Here is a 19,538-nt window from a genome sequence, read left to right on the forward strand (position 1 = left end):
AGAAGAAAGACGAAATAATTCAAACTTGACCCCTCCAGTTATACAAGACCTAAATCCCGATACCTGGAACACATGATAATAATGTTATAACGGAACAAGGTTTTTGTTGTTTATTTTCACAAATTTTGTGATTGTATGAAGATGAAGAAACTAATTACGTGAAAAGAAAGTTTTTCCTAAATCTTTAACATTTTCTATTATCTTCAAATTCTACATTTGACTCTCCTATCTAGTGTTTGACTTTTGTCTCAAGAATGAAGTTTGTGGTTTGAGCTAAAATTTCAAATTAGCAGCCTTAATGTCAAAGAGTTTTCTGCACTTTCTAGCAATAGGTTAATGTTTAATATCTTCAACCGTATGACTAATTTATATCCTTCGGACTTTGGTGACTACTGTCCAGCGTAAGAATCTCTGCTTTGGAACTGTTATTAAGCAACATAAAAACCACTGACAAAGCCCTGGAGTGGTAGTGAGACAACATAGATCATAGATCATGAGGAAGCCAAGAAAGTGTGCTGTATTACAATTGTCAACCATCAAACTGTGATATTCAAACTGTGTTGGAGCTAAATATTTTGAGTGCTGCTTCAAAAAAATTCTTCAGGGTTTACATAACACAATGACTTGAAGGCACCAAAGTGGTAATTAACCATATTATATTCATTAACTGTTTCACAAAGGCTAAATGCTCATCTATTTATTCGAAATTTTGTTATAATCCGTGGCTGATGTGTTGGCAAAGTATCGGATATTTTGGTTTAAAGTACCAGAAGAGACCCACATAGATCAGGGAGCCAATTTCAGCAATCAGGTTGTCTCTGAGATGTGTTAAGTGTTTGGTGTGGTGCAGATACACACTTCATCTTATTATCTCCAGTTTGATGTTTAACATATTTAGATATTTCTGTGATGTATGGGGTCCTTCTTCCTACAGCGGATGTTTCGCAACCAGCCCACACAAGAATATGTGGAGTTCTTCAGTCTTCATCAACTGGTTTACACGAGTTTACTTATCAACAGACAGGACGGGCCATAAAACACCGAAAGAAAATGTTCAGTGGTAGTGCGAGTTTTATGCATTGTGTGCTGCACAGAGAAAGAACTGACCAAAAGAGAATAAAATTCAGTAGAAAACCATAGGAAAGATAACCTTGGACATTGCTGATATTTCACGGAGACTGAACAAGGCCATTTGTACATACTTGCTGCCATTGACTACTTGTTGAAGTGGGACGAGATTTATGCATTTGTCGATACTTTGGCGCAGTGTGTGGTTGATGTGCTGGTAGAGCAGTGGATGGCATGGTTTCTAGCACCAGAAGAGGTATACGTAGATCAGAAAGCTAGTTTCAGCAGACAGTTTGTCTTTGAGTTATGTAAGGTGTAAAGAGATAGGAAGAGTAACTAAACACGAGAAGTGCCATGTTAAGATGTAGCAGCATGGACACTGTGTTTATATAAGCAGCCTGAAAACAGAGACAACCATACCTCATACTCTAACAGGTTGTTCCTTTGATGTACGAGTTACAGTTGATATAAGATATATGGAAGCTCATGGAGCGCATCGATAAACTGTATCGCATGTCACAAATGAGCCTCTAATAAAACGAAAGGTCGTGTTTAAAAAATCAGTGGCCAAAAAGACATTGCACTCTTCCTTTACTAACTTCTAAGTAAACGTTTTGAAGTAAAATGTTATCCGATACTTCACGAAAATCATTAACCTGTTATAGTAGGGTGGTGAAGCATGATCCTTATTAGATACCCCCATATTCATAGAGAATGTATGTCAGTTCTATATGCAATGAGAGAGAGTGTATATTGATACAAGAACAAATATTCTCAGGACGTTTTTTTCATGAACGAGTGAACCACATGGCCAGTCTTAAAACTCCCGTTTCCAGTTTGATGTTCCTCATGGCTAAGCCTGTTGACGAAGATGTGTTCCTTATCAATGTATTGGATGTGAGAGAGATCCCTGAATCTATTATTGGTCTGGCATTGAAGTCTTCTGGAGCCAGGCATATCCCATTAGCCACAGCAATTCCTGCAAACTTTAGGCTTTCACTGAACGTACCACCATGGTTTCATTGTTTTCAGAGCAGTTAACTTTCTATGCAGCTCAGCAGTAGATGTCGCCATAATTACTGACTTCCGTGAATCTAGGCTCAACCTTTGCAAAGAAGCTTTGGAATCCACTCTTGAAGTGTGCAATTAGATCCTGTAATTTTGGTTCTATCAATGGATGCATCTCTGTCAGGAATGTTACATGCCTTAACTGAAAAAAAAACTTTCAAAGCTATGGTTCTCTTGGAAGGTCTACTAAGCTTTGTATTGGAAAGGGTCCATGGATGGTGTTCGTTGCTTCTGGAGCTCTATCTATAAAATCAGATGTTACCACTGTGATGATGGCTACCACAGTGGTCCAGAAAAGTTACTCAACTCAGCTACACTACCATCATGAAGAAATATTTGTCTACTATCATATCAACCATCATTCAACCGGTGGACCTCTGTCTGTCTACCAACTTGAAGAAGTATTGATGTCAACTAAAATACCAGCCACTATTTAACTAGTCAAGCAATAACCTATGAGCTGGGATTGAGATTAGTTCCAGAGATTGCCAAGAATAGAGTTCCCAACTAATCCGCCAAAGGTCATCACAACCAGCCGACACTAATAAATAGCACTATCAACAGATGGTCACTGAATGGACTTAGGTTTGTACCTTTTATAACCAGGAGAAAGACTAAATGCAGCAGAGAACTGCACATCCATTGTGGCTTGAAAACGATGAGATAAAACACTTGCAGGCTAAGCTGATAAATAGCAATAATGTTTTTTTTTTCTTATAGTAAAGCCACCTCGGGCCATCTGCTGAGCCCACCGAGGGGAATCGAACCCCTGATTTCAGCGTTGTAAATCCGGAGACTTACCACTGTACTAGCGGAGGGCAAATGGCAAGAAAGCTCAGAACACATTGTGCATAGCTAACAATGGCATTCAATTGAAAGACCACCGACATATGCAAGGATGTGCTGGGAGGGTTAGGGTGAGATATGGGCGAGGGTATATGTATCCTGTATATGCTTTTTATTAAATGATTTGAGTGTATATATATGTGTATTTTCCAAGAGTGATTTGTATACACATAGACTGCTTTTTCGTTTTCTTGGAATTAATTCTTGTATGCATATTTATGTTTTGTATTGTTTCTATAGAAAGTGGTTACGTACATGTAGAGTTCCATGGTTCTCCTAAAGAAGGCTTAAACACTATAAACCAGTTTTTGAAACTCATAATAGGCTCAACAAAAATAGCCCATTGTGTAGCTTTATGTTTAGCAAACAAACAAACTGTAACAGTGTTTATGGTTTATTTTTTATTATTTTTGCTTTTGATGTGCGTATGTGCCACGTAACCTATTTTATATGGTTTTGTGTTTGATGGTGAAGTTAAAAGAGTGTCTTTATGTTTGTGTGTTCATATGCTCTATTATTTCAATTTCAAGAGTTTGTACTTGATATATCCTCTATTCAACAAACTAGACGGTATTTAGTTTTCGTATAATGCGTAGTTTTGTTGAATTGTTTCTATTTGAAATTAAGCACAAAGTTACACAATGGGCTATCTCTAATTTGCCTATCATGGGTATCGAAACCCAGTTTCTAGCAATGTAAGTCCTGAGACATACCAATGTGCTAATGAAAAGAGGAATGTTTGGTTGAATAGTTTAAGTTTGTATCGTTTCCTTTCGTGATAATAATCCTTGGGCAACACGGTTTTGAAAATTTATTTTAAAATTAAGATCAATGTTAACTCGAGAAAAAAGTACAAAATAGAGGGACAGCTTGTTCAGATTTTCGCACAAAGCTATACGAGGGGTATTTGTGATAGCCATCCCTAATTTAGCAGTGTAAGACAAGAGGGATTGTAGTTAGTCGTCACCACCCACCGCCAACTCTTCGGTTACTCTTTTACCAACGAATAATGGGATTGGCCATTAAATAATAATGCTTCTCACGGCTGAAAGGGCGAGCCTATTTGTTGTGACAAGGATTCTAATCCACGATCTTCAGATTATGAGGCGAGTGCCCTATCCATCTGGACATACTGGTCTATAGAGGGACAGGAAGAATGTGTTTCATAGAAACATACGTTTTCTTATTTCAGTTACGAATATTTCAAAAATGTTCATTTATTCTAGGTACACGCAGGTTTTGCATAAACCTTGTATTGAAATTGGTAAATTAATTTCATTTTAGCTAATTTTGTTATTTGTAAGTTTTTTTTTGAGAGAATACCTGGAGTGTATAACTCTAAAGTTACACTTTGTGTACGAAAGTCGATAACAGTGATATTCAGTGAAGGAGGTTACAGCTTTCTTTATGTTTAAAAGGGAGTTACCAGTTACGTGAGTAGCGTTTGTTGCTCTGAGTAAGTCTAATGTTACTAGTTCAACTCACTTTGATGATATTTAGAGAGTCTTGAACATAATCTTGACTAAATAGGTCAGTTCGGAAATAAAACTCGAGTTAACCTGATCTGTCCAGAACTCCAGAAAAGTCAGGTATCCAGTGTCCAGCACAAGGGCACTCTTTATTTGTTTTTAGTACATAAAGACCATTTTCATTGTCCATCTATTTTTAGCATAGTCTCAGTCACTTTCAGCGGAAATCTGTATTCTCCGCACTCTTTCTTGCTGGTAAAAAGCCTCCTACCATATCGTGTACCTATCTGATTTACCTTTTCTTCATGAAAACAACTCACGAAAAAATACAATACTTATAAGTGTTTATTGTATGCATTATATTTTTTTACTTGGTTTGTTAGAGCATTAGCAAATGTATTATACTTTTAATCAGTGTCACTTGCATTGGTTTTGTAACTTTATTTTCTAATTATCATTTGATATTAATTTATTTCCATTTTAGTAACGAAACATATATCACAATCAAATGATTGAAGACCAGGTTATTCAGTGGTGTCCTAATTTATGTTTTTAGCTAGTGCACTTCATAAAATAATCTATAAAGCTAAACAGAACGTAAAAAAATATATTATGCTGGAATTCTAAACAGATACATAGAGTTCTGCAGGGTCATACTATACGTTTCTAATCTAAATACTTTCACGTTGGTCACAATATCATATCACTAGTTATTACTTCAAAGGCAACATGTTTCCTGTATTAAAAATTAATTAATTAATGGAATAGATAATGAGACAAATATGTGATTCTAAAAGATAAAGGATACACATTCTGACAGTTATTCGCTATAACCGGGTAAAATGACACTGAAATATCTGTAATCACAACTCTCTATGAATTAGCAACTCAAACAGCTTTGACGAACACTCCGTCAACTGGATAACCCAAAATTATATACTTTGTATTCTTCCGCCTCAACACAATTAGTTAATAGTGTTGTTTAGTTTATCGAAATTTTAAACAGTTATAAAAAAACGATTTAAAAATATACAATTATTTTTTGAAATATGTAAAAAGCTTATGCTTTTTTCTGATAATAGGGAATTATATTCTTATATGTAGCAATACATAAGACTTTTAGTATGTCACTGAACAGCACGATGGAAGTGTAGTTTTACGGTCATGCTACTCTGTAGTAAGACTCTTACTATGTGTAGTGCCGAGATAGCGTTAGCAGTGTAGGATTGTGTTGTGGTAACTATGTTTAGTTAATTTACTCGGTATTCTACTTTTCATGGAAAGAATGGAGTGGGATTTCGAACCTCCACCAGAAGCTCCAGTTTTTGAGCCTACGGTAGAAGAGTTTAAGGACCCTCTTGCTTATATAGCAAAAATAAGGTCTATCGCTGAAAAAGCAGGAATCTGCAAAATAAAACCACCACCGGTTGGTATTCGTACTATTTTCTAAAATATTATGTATAGGTTCAGCTGACTAGTTGTAGTACTATCAGTTAGCTTAGGCTATCTCAGGTTACAGTATAACTTCGTTCGAGTCTTGTCTCCTCGTGTTTGTACTCTTAAAGGCTTTTTCTGATTGGTTAAACTTACCGAACGAACGGACTTTGACCTCTTTTTTTTGCACTTGCTGTATTCTTCATGAATAAAATATGTGATGGTTTTATAATATACAAATAAGACTAACACTGCCATTTATCTATGAAAACTACGCGTTTTGTATGTTAAGTATAGTTTCAAGATAAAAATCGAGACTTTCGAAAGTTGTGAACAAAATGGCGACGTTATTGTTGACGTAGGAGATTTAAATCCCATCTACAGGAAATCGTAATATCAATTTCACAAAAATCAGATGATTTGTATAGTTAAAACACAAATATGCAGCGGTAACATTAGTTGATTTTTCTTTTCCTTTTGTGAGTGTTTGTTAACATAACGTTTACAAGACAGCTATATGTCACAAACTTGACAAAAAATTATTTCTTCACCTCATGAAGTGTAGGGTGTAACCTCTTCAGTAATATGTCGTTGGCACTTTGTTTAGCAGGAAAAACTACAAGTGTTGTACATATAACAAAAGTACTAGCATGATTTTAAGATAACTTGTTTTAAACTGTACGTAAACCTAGATTTCAGTGATGAATGGTACTTGGTTAAAACATATGTGTTGGTTATTGAAGTGGGTTCCTTTTTTATGTGTTTGGCCATACTGCTACTGATTCCAAATAAAATATTGCTGCATACATATTGTTTCTTAAAGCTCAACGTTTTAAATTTTGATGTAGATATTTCTGATGAACATTAGCAAGATCTGTTGCATTGGTGAGAGAGAGCATACTTTTAAATTGTACATGTTCATATATGATAGTTACAAGGGCAGGGAAAAATACAAAAATGGTGAATTTTAGGAAGACAATATGGCTGCCTCTCATCACACTCATCAGAAGTCAGTTTTGGTGACATGGCTGACAATGAGTAGACCAGGTGAAATAAAGGCAGATTATGAAATTCAAGCTCCAGTTAGAAAATTTTTTTCTTTTTAAACTGAGTAATATTGAAAATATTCAGTAATTCTTTCTGAGCTTTAGAATACATTAATTGCTAGTTTTAACCAATGTGTGGTATTACATTTTTGTATGCCAAATAAATAATTGTCTAATTCTTGAATGAGGTTTTAAATTCAGACATCTGTAGTTGATGTTGCTAATATATGAATCTTATGGGGTTATGAGATCTTATAATTTTTTTATTATTATAACAAAATAAATATTTTTGTGATGAAATACAAAAAAAAAAAAATTATGGATTGTGCAAAATAAAACTTTTGTGAGAGTAATGGTATTAAATGGCATAAGAAATGGACAACACCATGATAGTACTTAGTAATATTTTTATATGATAGGTCCTTCTGCAGTGCAGAATATTTACTTACAAAGTACTTGAAATTTAAATAATTATAGTTAGGTGTATATGTTTAATCAACTTTTATGTTTCTTGTCATCATTATGAAATTTTTCCTCTTGCAATGTTTAAAATATACAAGTTCATTTTATGGTTTAGTATTTGATGAGCTTTTATAAATCATCCAAGTTTTAGAGCTTTATTGGAAAAAAAAAACGATAACACATTATCTCTCTATCATGAAGATTTTAAAATGCTGATTACCACATTTTGCTAGCAAAAGGCATTCATTTCATAGAAATTGTTAACTTATTACACATGCTTATTGTTAATTTAGATTATTTTGATGAAAATGTGAGAATTAAAACCCTAAAAGAAGGTACACAGATATCAATATCTTTGTCTAATAAAACTTACTTGTATGATTCTACTGAAAAAAATACGTTATAAGACCATCTATTAATTTCACTTTTAAGATTTATTTTGTTTTTCTCCAATCTCTTAAAAGATGTTTTTTCAGTTTTGGTTAAATAGAGGCGTTTCAAAACCATTTTAATCATACAAGCACAAATGCTATCTGTTATGTACAGAAGTATAACCAGAAAGCCTAGCCACTGTCATTTATTTTAAAATGCTGTTTAAACCAAATCATTATAATGGATAAATAAAATATTAATTTAAAAGGCAGTGAAAGTTTTTATTTTTCTTGTATGTTGAAATTTAATTTTTTATCTTCTTGCACAGTCTTTATAAGTTGAGACCTTAAATTTAACATTTCCTTCATGTAGTTGTATTAAGACTAAAATAAACATTTTTAGTCTTGTTTAAGTAATCATTCCAACTATAAACAATTTTTTCATGTCTTAACTACGAAGATGTCATGAATTTAAAACAAAAGTTATAATGTATGTGATGTTCATATACACTTTCTGAATTTTTTTATGAGGAATTATTGAATTTTTTTCTCTTGAAACTAGGTAATTTGTTGGTAGTGATTGTGTAGAACCAAACTGAATTAAAGAAAACATATTCTCAACATATTTGTTCAAGTACAAAGTTTGTCATTATTATTTAAAGGAAATGGATTTGCAAGTACTCTAGGGAATTGTGTGTGCTTGTTAGGACTCTAAAAGGTAAAGACTGGTGTAACCTATGGATATCACTTTTCTTTGATTTACTGGTACAAAAAATCAAAGCTCAGTGTATATCCTGTATCCATTTGCTTATTCATCACAACTTTAAATTTATTAAAAAGTTACAGTACATAACATATTATTGGACAAATAATTTTATAGGTTTATATATAGAAAAAAAAGTTCTTCCTCCCAGAAAAGCTATGTCTGGACTATGAAAGCTATGTTTATTACTCCTAACACTTAAGGTTTCTTTGATAATCTCTTCATTTACCCTAATTTTCCAATTGTATCTGACTGTGCTTCAGAGAAAAAGTCCAAATTTCTATTTCCTTTCAAAACTAGATACCAATCTATTTGTGCACTGTAGTAAGATAGATACTTAATATACAAGTAGTAGTCTGAATAAGGTATGGCTGAAACAATGTAGAAGTTTTGGAAATTGCAGGTATTAAAAAAAAAAAAAAAAATGTGTGTGGAGATATACCAGAACTGTATATCTGTGTTTTCAACACAACTAGTCACCCAGCTATGGGTATTTAATATTTTATCAGTAATAAACTCCAGTCTCATTGTTTTGTCAATAGTCTCTTCTCTCCTACTAAATTTTTTATAAATTTAAATACTGCTTATGTCTTTCGTATGAGAAAAGTCTATTTATTATCACCATCTGATGTTGGTACCAAGTCTGTTTTCTATTTATATTTAAGATTTTTTTTTTTTCATTTGTCTGAAAATTAACTTTTCAAAGTATTTGTATCGCATTTCCTCAAAGGCTTTCTGAAAGCTGAGATTTACTAGTGGTCCCTTAGTTAGAAATACACTACAGGTCTAATAAGTTTAGATAAAAAAGTAAGATTATTACTGTTAATTATTGTATAACCAAACAGTTTGTTTTTTCATTTGCAACTCTAAACTTTTCTTACTATCAATTACTAGTTTTCCCAACAGTTAATACCAACTTTCATGGTGTTTTTCCAAATATTCTCCAATAAACCCATTCAACTACTGACATGTTACAATGGTCTTTAGATTAGTAATAGTGAAATATTTGTTTTATTTAATGGCATGGTAAGCAACATAGAAATGAGTAAATGTAAATGGCACATTGTACCACCTTGTGGAAGATGTATGTGGTTCAAGTAACATCTGTTCCAAAGTGTCATGGATATAATTATCTTACAGTATATGCACAGTTTGTACATAATATATGAACCAATGTTATGTCCACTATGGCCTTTAATCAATAGCTTGACAAATATGTACAGAATAACATATAGATGTTACGAGTGAGGTTTCAGTGCCTTTTTTATTATATATGGCACTATAATTTAAAAGTGAGTTAATGGCCAACTCACAGGTAATTTAAACATTTTCCTAGTTTAGACGTGAGACCCGAAGTTATTCGTGTTACAGTTTGACTACTCAGTTTATATTTGTAATAAATCTCTCATTTCATAAGTTTCAAATGACTCGCATGTATTAACTGCTCTGTCTTTAATATATGTGAAAAAAAAATCTTTACTTTTGATACTTTTAATGGGCTGTGGCATTTTGTATGAGAAGGAACAAGAAATTAGAGAAACTTATAATTCAGTGTTTCTTGTGAAAGAGTTGTTGCACTTAATGTAGAGTATATTATTATATATACAATTTTCTAATTTAGTAAATAAATTAGTGAAATAATTTGTCATACTTTTATGAGATACATGCTTATAGGTTCTATAAATATTTGCTTGCAGTTTGAAACCATGCTCCATTTTCACTGCATTTCTTTTTACACTTTATTTTTTGTGTTAAGGGAATGTATTAAAATAAGATATTTTATTCAGAAACTTGTTGATAAACTCAGTTTATGCCATGTAACATCTAAGTGCAGAATTCTTTTTTACCAGTTTTCATTTAATAAAATTAAGTTAAAGCTACAGATTTATTTATTAAAATATGACCACATAAGTTTATAAAGTTTTTTTTTTTTGTAATCAACTTATGAGTTATGTAATGGGGTCTTCAATCTTAGTTGTAGATGCTCAAGCATGTGTTGTACATCTTGATTTCAAAAAAACTGATTAGATGATGCTTATGAAGATTGTTAGGTTTTTATGGAAGAAAGAGAAGATTTAAGATTGATTTAAAACAGAAATGAAACGTTAGCAAAAAAAATTGTTTTTCAACTGGACTCATTGTTGTTCATTGTTTGTTTATATCACTGATTTTGGTTGGTTCTTCTAATATTTGCCAGTTATTTTAAGATTCCAGTAAGGGTTAATATGGTCATTGGACTGGGGCTAGTATATGGTCACATGATAAATAAATAAATTTAGTTTTGATGGGCACAAAGCAGTAAACTTAAGGGATGGAAATTTGGAAAGGAATTTGTGTTTATGGTGATATGAAAACAATAAGGTGGATGTGGACATAAAATCTGCTGGAGGAATCAGGAATGTTTGTGGTGGAGAAACGTACTGGACTTTTGAGAACTTATTATTTTTTTAATTTAGAAGTAGTGATATTATTGTATCTTAGTTGAAAACAGGCTGCTTTCTGTCATTTTGACTTTTTTCACATTCTTATGATTGTCTTTAACTTCTTATCATTCATTTCACTTGGAACTTTATAAATTTTATATGCTACTGTGAATTTTATTTATTAAAATAAAATGTAAACAATGTTTCAGTAGTTGTGCATATGTTAATTATTTAATAATACACACTTTTGAAACTTTAATTTTCAAATGGCAAATCTGTTTATTTAAACTTTGGTTTGCTAAAGTGCTTTGCAAGTCTTATACATGTTTTTTGTTCCAATGTGTAAGGAAATATGTTCAATGTAAGTACACCTTTATGAAAGTCTTCTTCAGCTAAACTAACAAGTGTTCCTACCCTTTTCTTTCAAAATCATTAAATTTTTTCTAGGGACACTTCAAAGTAATTTTATTATAATTGATTATGGAATGGTATTTATATTTCTTAAAGATCTTTTAAAGTTTGTCATATTACTGGAACTTTTTTGTATTTTTATTTGTTCAAATAGACTCCTATAAAGATAATGAGATTTGTATTAGAGGGTCCCATTCCACATGGTAAATGAGACCAGTTTCTTTTGCACATAAATTTTAATTATTAAATTTAAAGTGTTTTGGATCATTGCCTTGCTGTAAGATAAAATTTGAACCAATAAGTCTTGCACTAATGGGGATGGCATGCTGGATTAATATTTGTTTATACTTTACTGCAGCCATTGTACTATCAATTAATTAATTGATTAATTGAATTGTGGGATTAATTTGATATATATCAGAAAAATGTAGCAGTGATAACATGTGGGATTAATTAATCAATATCAGGAAAATGTAGCAGTGATAAAATGTGGGATTAATTTGAATGATATCAGTGATAAAATGTGGGATTAATTTGATTATTATCAGGAAAATGTAGCAGTGGTAAAATGTGGGATTAATTTGATAGATATCGGGAAAAGTAGCAGTAATAAAATGTGGGATTAATATGATAGATATCGGGAAAAGTAGCAGTAATAAAATGTGGGATTAATATGATAGATATCGGGAAAAGTAGCAGTAATAAAATGTGGGATTAATTTGATAGATATCGGGAAAAGTAGCAGCAATAAAATGTGGGATTAATTTGATAGATATCGGGAAAAGTAGCAGTAATAAAATGTGGGATTAATTTGATAGATATCGGGAAAAGTAGCAGTAATAATATGTGGGATTAATTTGATAGATATCGGGAAAAGTAGCAGTAATAAAATGTGGGATTAATTTGATAGATATCGGGAAAAGTAGCAGTAATAAAATGTGGGATTAATTTGATAGATATCGGGAAAAGTAGCAGTAATAAAATGTGGGATTAATTTGATAGATATCGGGAAAAGTAGCAGTAATAAAATGTGGGATTAATTTGATAGATATCGGGAAAAGTAGCAGTAATAAAATGTGGGATTAATTTGATAGATATCGGGAAAAGTAGCAGTAATAAAATGTGGGATTAATTTGATAGATATCGGGAAAAGTAGCAGTAATAAAATGTGGGATTAATTTGATAGATATCGGGAAAAGTAGCAGTAATAAAATGTGGGATTAATTTGATAGATATCGGGAAAAGTAGCAGTAATAAAATGTGGGATTAATTTGATAGATATCGGGAAAAGTAGCAGTAATAAAGTGTGGGATTAATTTGATAGATATCGGGAAAAGTAGCAGTAATAAAATGTGGGATTAATTTGATTGTTATCAAGAAAATGTAGCAGTGAGAAAATTTGGGATTAATTTGAATAATATCAGTGGTAAAATGTGGGATTAATTTGATAGATATCGGGAAAAGTAGCAATAATAAAATGTGGGATTAATTTGATAGATATCGGGAAAAGTAGCAATAATAAAATGTGGGATTAATTTGATAGATATTAGGAAAAAGTAGCAGTGATAAAATGTGGGATAATTTTATTGATATCAGTGATAAAATGTGGGAAAAATTTTATTGATATCAAGAAAAGGTTGCAGTGGTAAAAAGTGGGATTTATTTGAGAGATGTCAGTAAAAGGTTGCAGTGGTAAAAAGTGGGATTTATTTGAGAGATGTCAGTAAAAGGTAGCAGTGATAAAATGTGGGATTTATTTGAGAGATGTCAGTAAAAGTAGCAGTGATAAAATGTAGGATTTATTTGAGATGTCAGTAAAAGGTAGCAGTGATAAAATGTAGGATTTATTTGAGATGTCAGTAAAAGGTAGCAGTGATAAAATGTGGGATTTATTTGAGAGATGTCAGTAAAAGGTAGCAGTGATAAAATGTGGGATTTATTTGAGAGATGTCAGTAAAAGGTAGCAGTGATAAAATGTGGGATTTATTTGAGAGATGTCAGTAAAAGGTAGCAGTGATAAAATGTGGGATTTATTTGTGAGATGTCAGTAAAAGGTAGCAGTGATAAAATGTGGGATTTATTTGTGAGATGTCAGTAAAAGGTAGCAGTGATAAAATGTGGGATTTATTTGAGAGATGTCAGTAAAAGGTAGCAGTGATAAAATGTGGGATTTATTTGAGAGATGTCAGTAAAAGGTAGCAGTGATAAAATGTAGGATTTATTTGAGAGATGTCAGTAAAAGGTAGCAGTGATAAAATGTGGGATTTATTTGAGAGATGTCAGTAAAAGGTAGCAGTGATAAAATGTGGGATTTATTTGAGAGATGTCAGTAAAAGGTAGCAGTGATAAAATGTGGGATTTATTTGAGAGATGTCAGTAAAAGGTAGCAGTGATAAAATGTGGGATTTATTTGAGATGTCAGTAAAAGGTAGCAGTGATAAAATGTGGGATTTATTTGAGAGATGTCAGTAAAAGGTAGCAGTGATAAAATGTGGGATTTATTTGAGAGATGTCAGTAAAAGGTAGCAGTGATAAAATGTGGGATTTATTTGAGAGATGTCAGTAAAAGGTAGCAGTGATAAAATGTGGGATTTATTTGAGAGATGTCAGTAAAAGGTAGCAGTGATAAAATGTGGGATTTATTTGAGATGTCAGTAAAAGGTAGCAGTGATAAAATGTGGGATTTATTTGAGAGATGTCAGTAAAAGGTAGCAGTGATAAAATGTGGGATTTATTTGAGAGATGTCAGTAAAAAGGTAGCAGTGATAAAATGTGGGATTTATTTGAGAGATGTCAGTAAAAGGTAGCAGTGATAAAATGTAGGATTTATTTGTGAGATGTCAGTAAAAGTAGCAGTGATAAAATGTAGGATTTATTTGAGAGATGTCAGTAAAAGGTAGCAGTGATAAAATGTGGGATTTATTTGAGATGTCAGTAAAAGGTAGCAATGATAAAATGTAGGATTTATTTGAGAGATGTCAGTAAAAGGTATGCAGTGATAAAATGTGGGATTTATTTGAGATGTCAGTAAAAGGTAGCAGTGATAAAATGTGGGATTTATTTGAGAGATGTCAGTAAAAGGTAGCAGTGATAAAATGTGGGATTTATTTGAGAGATGTCAGTAAAAGGTAGCAGTGATAAAATGTGGGATTTATTTGAGAGATGTCAGTAAAAGGTAGCAGTGATAAAATGTGGGATTAGTTTGAATGATATCAGTGGTAAAATATGGGATTCACTTGAATGATATCAGTGGTAAAATATGGGATTCACTTGAATGATATCAGAGATAAAATGTGGGATGAATTTCATAGATATCAAGAAAAGGTAGTAGTGATAAAATGTGGGATTAATTTGAGAGATATCATGAAAATGTAGCAGTGAATAAATGTTGGATTAATTTGTTTGTTGTCAGGAAAATGTAGCAAGAATAAATGTTGGATTAATTTGTTTGTTGTCAGGAAAATGTAGCAAGAATAAATGTTGGATTAATTTGTTTGTTGTCAGGAAAATGTAGCAAGAATAAATGTTGGATTAATTTGATTGTTGTCAGGAAAATGTAGCAAGAATAAATGTTGGATTAATTTGATTGTTGTCAGGAAAATGTAGCAAGAATAAATGTTGGATTAATTTGATTGTTGTCAGGAAAATGTAGCAAGAATAAATGTTGGATTAATTTGATTGTTGTCAGGAAAATGTAGCAAGAATAAATGTTGGATTAATTTGATTGTTGTCAGGAAAATGTAGCAAGAATAAATGTTGGATTAATTTGATTGTTGTCAGGAAAATGTAGCAAGAATAAATGTTGGATTAATTTGATTGTTGTCAGGAAAATGTAGCAAGAATAAATGTTGGATTAATTTGATTGTTGTCAGGAAAATGTAGCAAGAATAAATGTTGGATTAATTTGATTGTTGTCAGGAAAATGTAGCAAGAATAAATGTTGGATTAATTTGATTGTTGTCAGGAAAATGTAGCAAGAATAAATGTTGGATTAATTTGATTGTTGTCAGGAAAATGTAGCAAGAATAAATGTTGGATTAATTTGATTGTTGTCAGGAAAATGTAGCAAGAATAAATGTTGGATTAATTTGATTGTTGTCAGGAAAATGTAGCAAGAATAAATGTTGGATTAATTTGATTGTTGTCAGGAAAATGTAGCAAGAATAAATGTTGGATTAATTTGATTGTTGTCAGGAAAATGTAGCAAGAATAAATGTTGGATTAATTTGATTGTTGTCAGGAAAATGTAGCAAGAATAAATGTTGGATTAATTTGATTGTTGTCAGGAAAATGTAGCAAGAATAAATGTTGGATTAATTTGATTGTTGTCAGGAAAATGTAGCAAGAATAAATGTTGGATTAATTTGATTGTTGTCAGGAAAATGTAGCAAGAATAAATGTTGGATTAATTTGATTGTTGTCAGGACAATGTAGCAAGGATAAATGTTGGATTAATTTGATTGTTGTCAGGAAAATGTAGCAAGGATAAATGTTGGATTAATTTGATTGTTGTCAGGAAAATGTAGCAAGGATAAAGTGTTGGATTAATTTGATTGTTGTCAGGAAAATGTAGCAAGGATAAAGTGTTGGATTAATTTGATTGTTGTCAGGAAAATGTAGCAAGGATAAATGTTGGATTAATTTGATTGTTGTCAGGAAAATGTAGCAAGGATAAATGTTGGATTAATTTGATTGTTGTCAGGAAAATGTAGCAAGGATAAATGTTGGATTAATTTGATTGTTGTCAGGAAAATGTAGCAGGAAAAATGTTGGATTAATTTAATTGTTGTCAGGAAAATGTAGCAGGAAAAATGTTGGATTAATTTAATTGTTGTCAGGGAAAATGTAGCAGGGAAAAATGTTGGATTAATTTGATTGTTGTCAGGAAAATGTAGCAGGGAAAAATGTTGGATTAATTTAATTGTTGTCAGGAAAATGTAGCAGGGAAAAATGTTGGATTAATTTAATTGTTGTCAGGAAAATGTAGCAGGGAAAAATGTTGGATTAATTTAATTGTTGTCAGGAAAATGTAGCAGGGAAAAATGTTGGATTAATTTAATTGTTGTCAGGAAAATGTAGCAGGGAAAAATGTTGGATTAATTTAATTGTTGTCAGGAAAATGTAGCAGGGAAAAATGTTGGATAAATTTATTTGTTGTCAGTAAAATGTAGCAGGGAAAAATGTTGGATAAATTTCATTGTTGTCAGGAAAATGTTGCAGTGATAAAATGAGGGATTAACGTGAATGACGTCAGCGGGAAAATGAGGGATTAACGTGAATGACGTCAGCGGGAAAATGAGGGATTAACGTGAATGACGTCAGCGGGAAAATGAGGGATCAACGTGACTGACGTCAGCGGGAAAATGAGGGATCAACGTGACTGACGTCAGCGGGAAAATGAGGGATTAACGTGAATGATGTCAGTGGTAAAATGTGGGATTCACTTGAATGATATCAGTGGTAAAATATGGGATTCACTTGAATGATATCAGAGATAAAATGTGGGATGAATTTCATAGATATCAAGAAAAGGTAGTAGTGATAAAATGTGGGATTAATTTGAGAGATATCATGAAAATGTAGCAGTGAATAAATGTTGGATTAATTTGTTTGTTGTCAGGAAAATGTAGCAAGAATAAATGTTGGATTAATTTGTTTGTTGTCAGGAAAATGTAGCAAGAATAAATGTTGGATTAATTTGTTTGTTGTCAGGAAAATGTAGCAAGAATAAATGTTGGATTAATTTGATTGTTGTCAGGAAAATGTAGCAAGAATAAATGTTGGATTAATTTGATTGTTGTCAGGAAAATGTAGCAAGAATAAATGTTGGATTAATTTGATTGTTGTCAGGAAAATGTAGCAAGAATAAATGTTGGATTAATTTGATTGTTGTCAGGAAAATGTAGCAAGAATAAATGTTGGATTAATTTGATTGTTGTCAGGAAAATGTAGCAAGAATAAATGTTGGATTAATTTGATTGTTGTCAGGAAAATGTAGCAAGAATAAATGTTGGATTAATTTGATTGTTGTCAGGAAAATGTAGCAAGAATAAATGTTGGATTAATTTGATTGTTGTCAGGAAAATGTAGCAAGAATAAATGTTGGATTAATTTGATTGTTGTCAGGAAAATGTAGCAAGAATAATAGTTGGATTAATTTGATTGTTGTCAGGAAAATGTAGCAAGAATAAATGTTGGATTAATTTGATTGTTGTCAGGAAAATGTAGCAAGAATAAATGTTGGATTAATTTGATTGTTGTCAGGAAAATGTAGCAAGAATAAATGTTGGATTAATTTGATTGTTGTCAGGAAAATGTAGCAAGGATAAATGTTGGATTAATTTGATTGTTGTCAGGACAATGTAGCAAGGATAAATGTTGGATTAATTTGATTGTTGTCAGGACAATGTAGCAAGGATAAATGTTGGATTAATTTGATTGTTGTCAGGACAATGTAGCAAGGATAAATGTTGGATTAATTTGATTGTTGTCAGGAAAATGTAGCAAGGATAAAGTGTTGGATTAATTTGATTGTTGTCAGGAAAATGTAGCAAGGATAAATGTTGGATTAATTTGATTGTTGTCAGGAAAATGTAGCAAGGATAAATGTTGGATTAATTTGATTGTTGTCAGGAAAATGTAGCAAGGATAAATGTTGGATTAATTTGATTGTTGTCAGGAAAATGTAGCAGGGAAAAATGTTGGATTAATTTGATTGTTGTCAGGAAAATGTAGCAGGGAAAAATGTTGGATTAATTTAATTGTTGTCAGGAAAATGTAGCAGGGAAAAATGTTGGATTAATTTAATTGTTGTCAGGAAAATGTAGCAGGGAAAAATGTTGGATTAATTTGATTGTTGTCAGGAAAATGTAGCAGGGGAAAAATGTTGGATTAATTTGATTGTTGTCAGGAAAATGTAGCAGGAAAAATGTTGGATTAATTTAATTGTTGTCAGGAAAATGTAGCAGGGAAAAATGTTGGATTAATTTAATTGTTGTCAGGAAAATGTAGCAGGGAAAAATGTTGGATTAATTTAATTGTTGTCAGGAAAATGTAGCAGGGAAAAATGTTGGATTAATTTAATTGTTGTCAGGAAAATGTAGCAGGGAAAAATGTTGGATTAATTTAATTGTTGTCAGGAAAATGTAGCAGGGAAAAATGTTGGATAAATTTATTTGTTGTCAGTAAAATGTAGCAGGGAAAAATGTTGGATAAATTTCATTGTTGTCAGGAAAATGTTGCAGTGATAAAATGAGGGATTAACGTGAATGACGTCAGCGGGAAAATGAGGGATTAACGTGAATGACGTCAGCGGGAAAATGAGGGATTAACGTGAATGACGTCAGCGGGAAAATGAGGGATTAACGTGAATGACGTCAGCGGGAAAATGAGGGATCAACTTGACTGACGTCAGCGGGAAAATGAGGGATCAACGTGACTGACGTCAGCGGGAAAATGAGGGATTAACGTGAATGACGTCAGCGGGAAAATGTGGGATTAACTTGAAGATGTCAGCGGGAAAATGTGGGATTAACTTGAATGATGTCAGTGGTAAAATGTGGGATTAACTTGAATGATGTCAGTGGTAAAATGTGGGATTAACTTGAATGATGTCAGTGGTAAAATGTGGGATTAATTTAATGATGTCAGTGGTAAAATGTGGGATTAACTCGAATGATGTCAGTGGGAAAATGTGGGATTAACTCGAATGATGTCAGTGGGAAAATGTGGGATTAACTCGAATGATGTCAGTGGGAAAATGTGGAATTAACTCGAATGATGTCAGTGGGAAAATGTGGAATTAACTCGAATGATGTCAGTGGGAAAATGTGGAATTAACTCGACTGATGTCAGCGGGAAAATGTGGAATTAACTCGACTGATGTCAGCGGGAAAATGCGGGATTAACTCGACTGATGTCAGCGGGAAAATGCGGGATTAACTCGACTGATGTCAGCGGGAAAATGCGGGATTAACTCGACTGATGTCAGCGGGAAAATGCGGGATTAACTCGACTGATGTCAGCGGGAAAATGCGGGATTAACTTGAATGATGTTAGAAAAAGGTATCAGTGGGAAAATGTAGGATTACCTTGAATGATGTCACTGGGAAAATGCGGGATTAATTTGATAGATATCAGGAAAAGGTAGCATTGATAAAATGTGGGATTAATTTGAA

General features: G+C 32.4%; 1 protein-coding gene across 1 annotated transcript in view; it reads left to right on the plus strand.

The window, feature by feature from the left end:
- The first annotated feature begins 5,512 nt into the window (after positions 1-5,512).
- The window catches only part of LOC143240442 (lysine-specific demethylase 5A-like), a 108,749-nt gene continuing 94,723 nt past the window's right edge, over positions 5,513-19,538 (plus strand). Inside the window, 1 exon segment of the mRNA XM_076482878.1 lies at positions 5,513-5,877. Within this exon segment, the coding sequence (XP_076338993.1) occupies positions 5,728-5,877 (150 nt within the window). The 5' untranslated portion in view covers positions 5,513-5,727.

This window comes from Tachypleus tridentatus, chromosome 13 (assembly GCF_004210375.1).
Source record: "Tachypleus tridentatus isolate NWPU-2018 chromosome 13, ASM421037v1, whole genome shotgun sequence".
Lineage (NCBI taxonomy): Eukaryota > Metazoa > Arthropoda > Merostomata > Xiphosura > Limulidae > Tachypleus > Tachypleus tridentatus.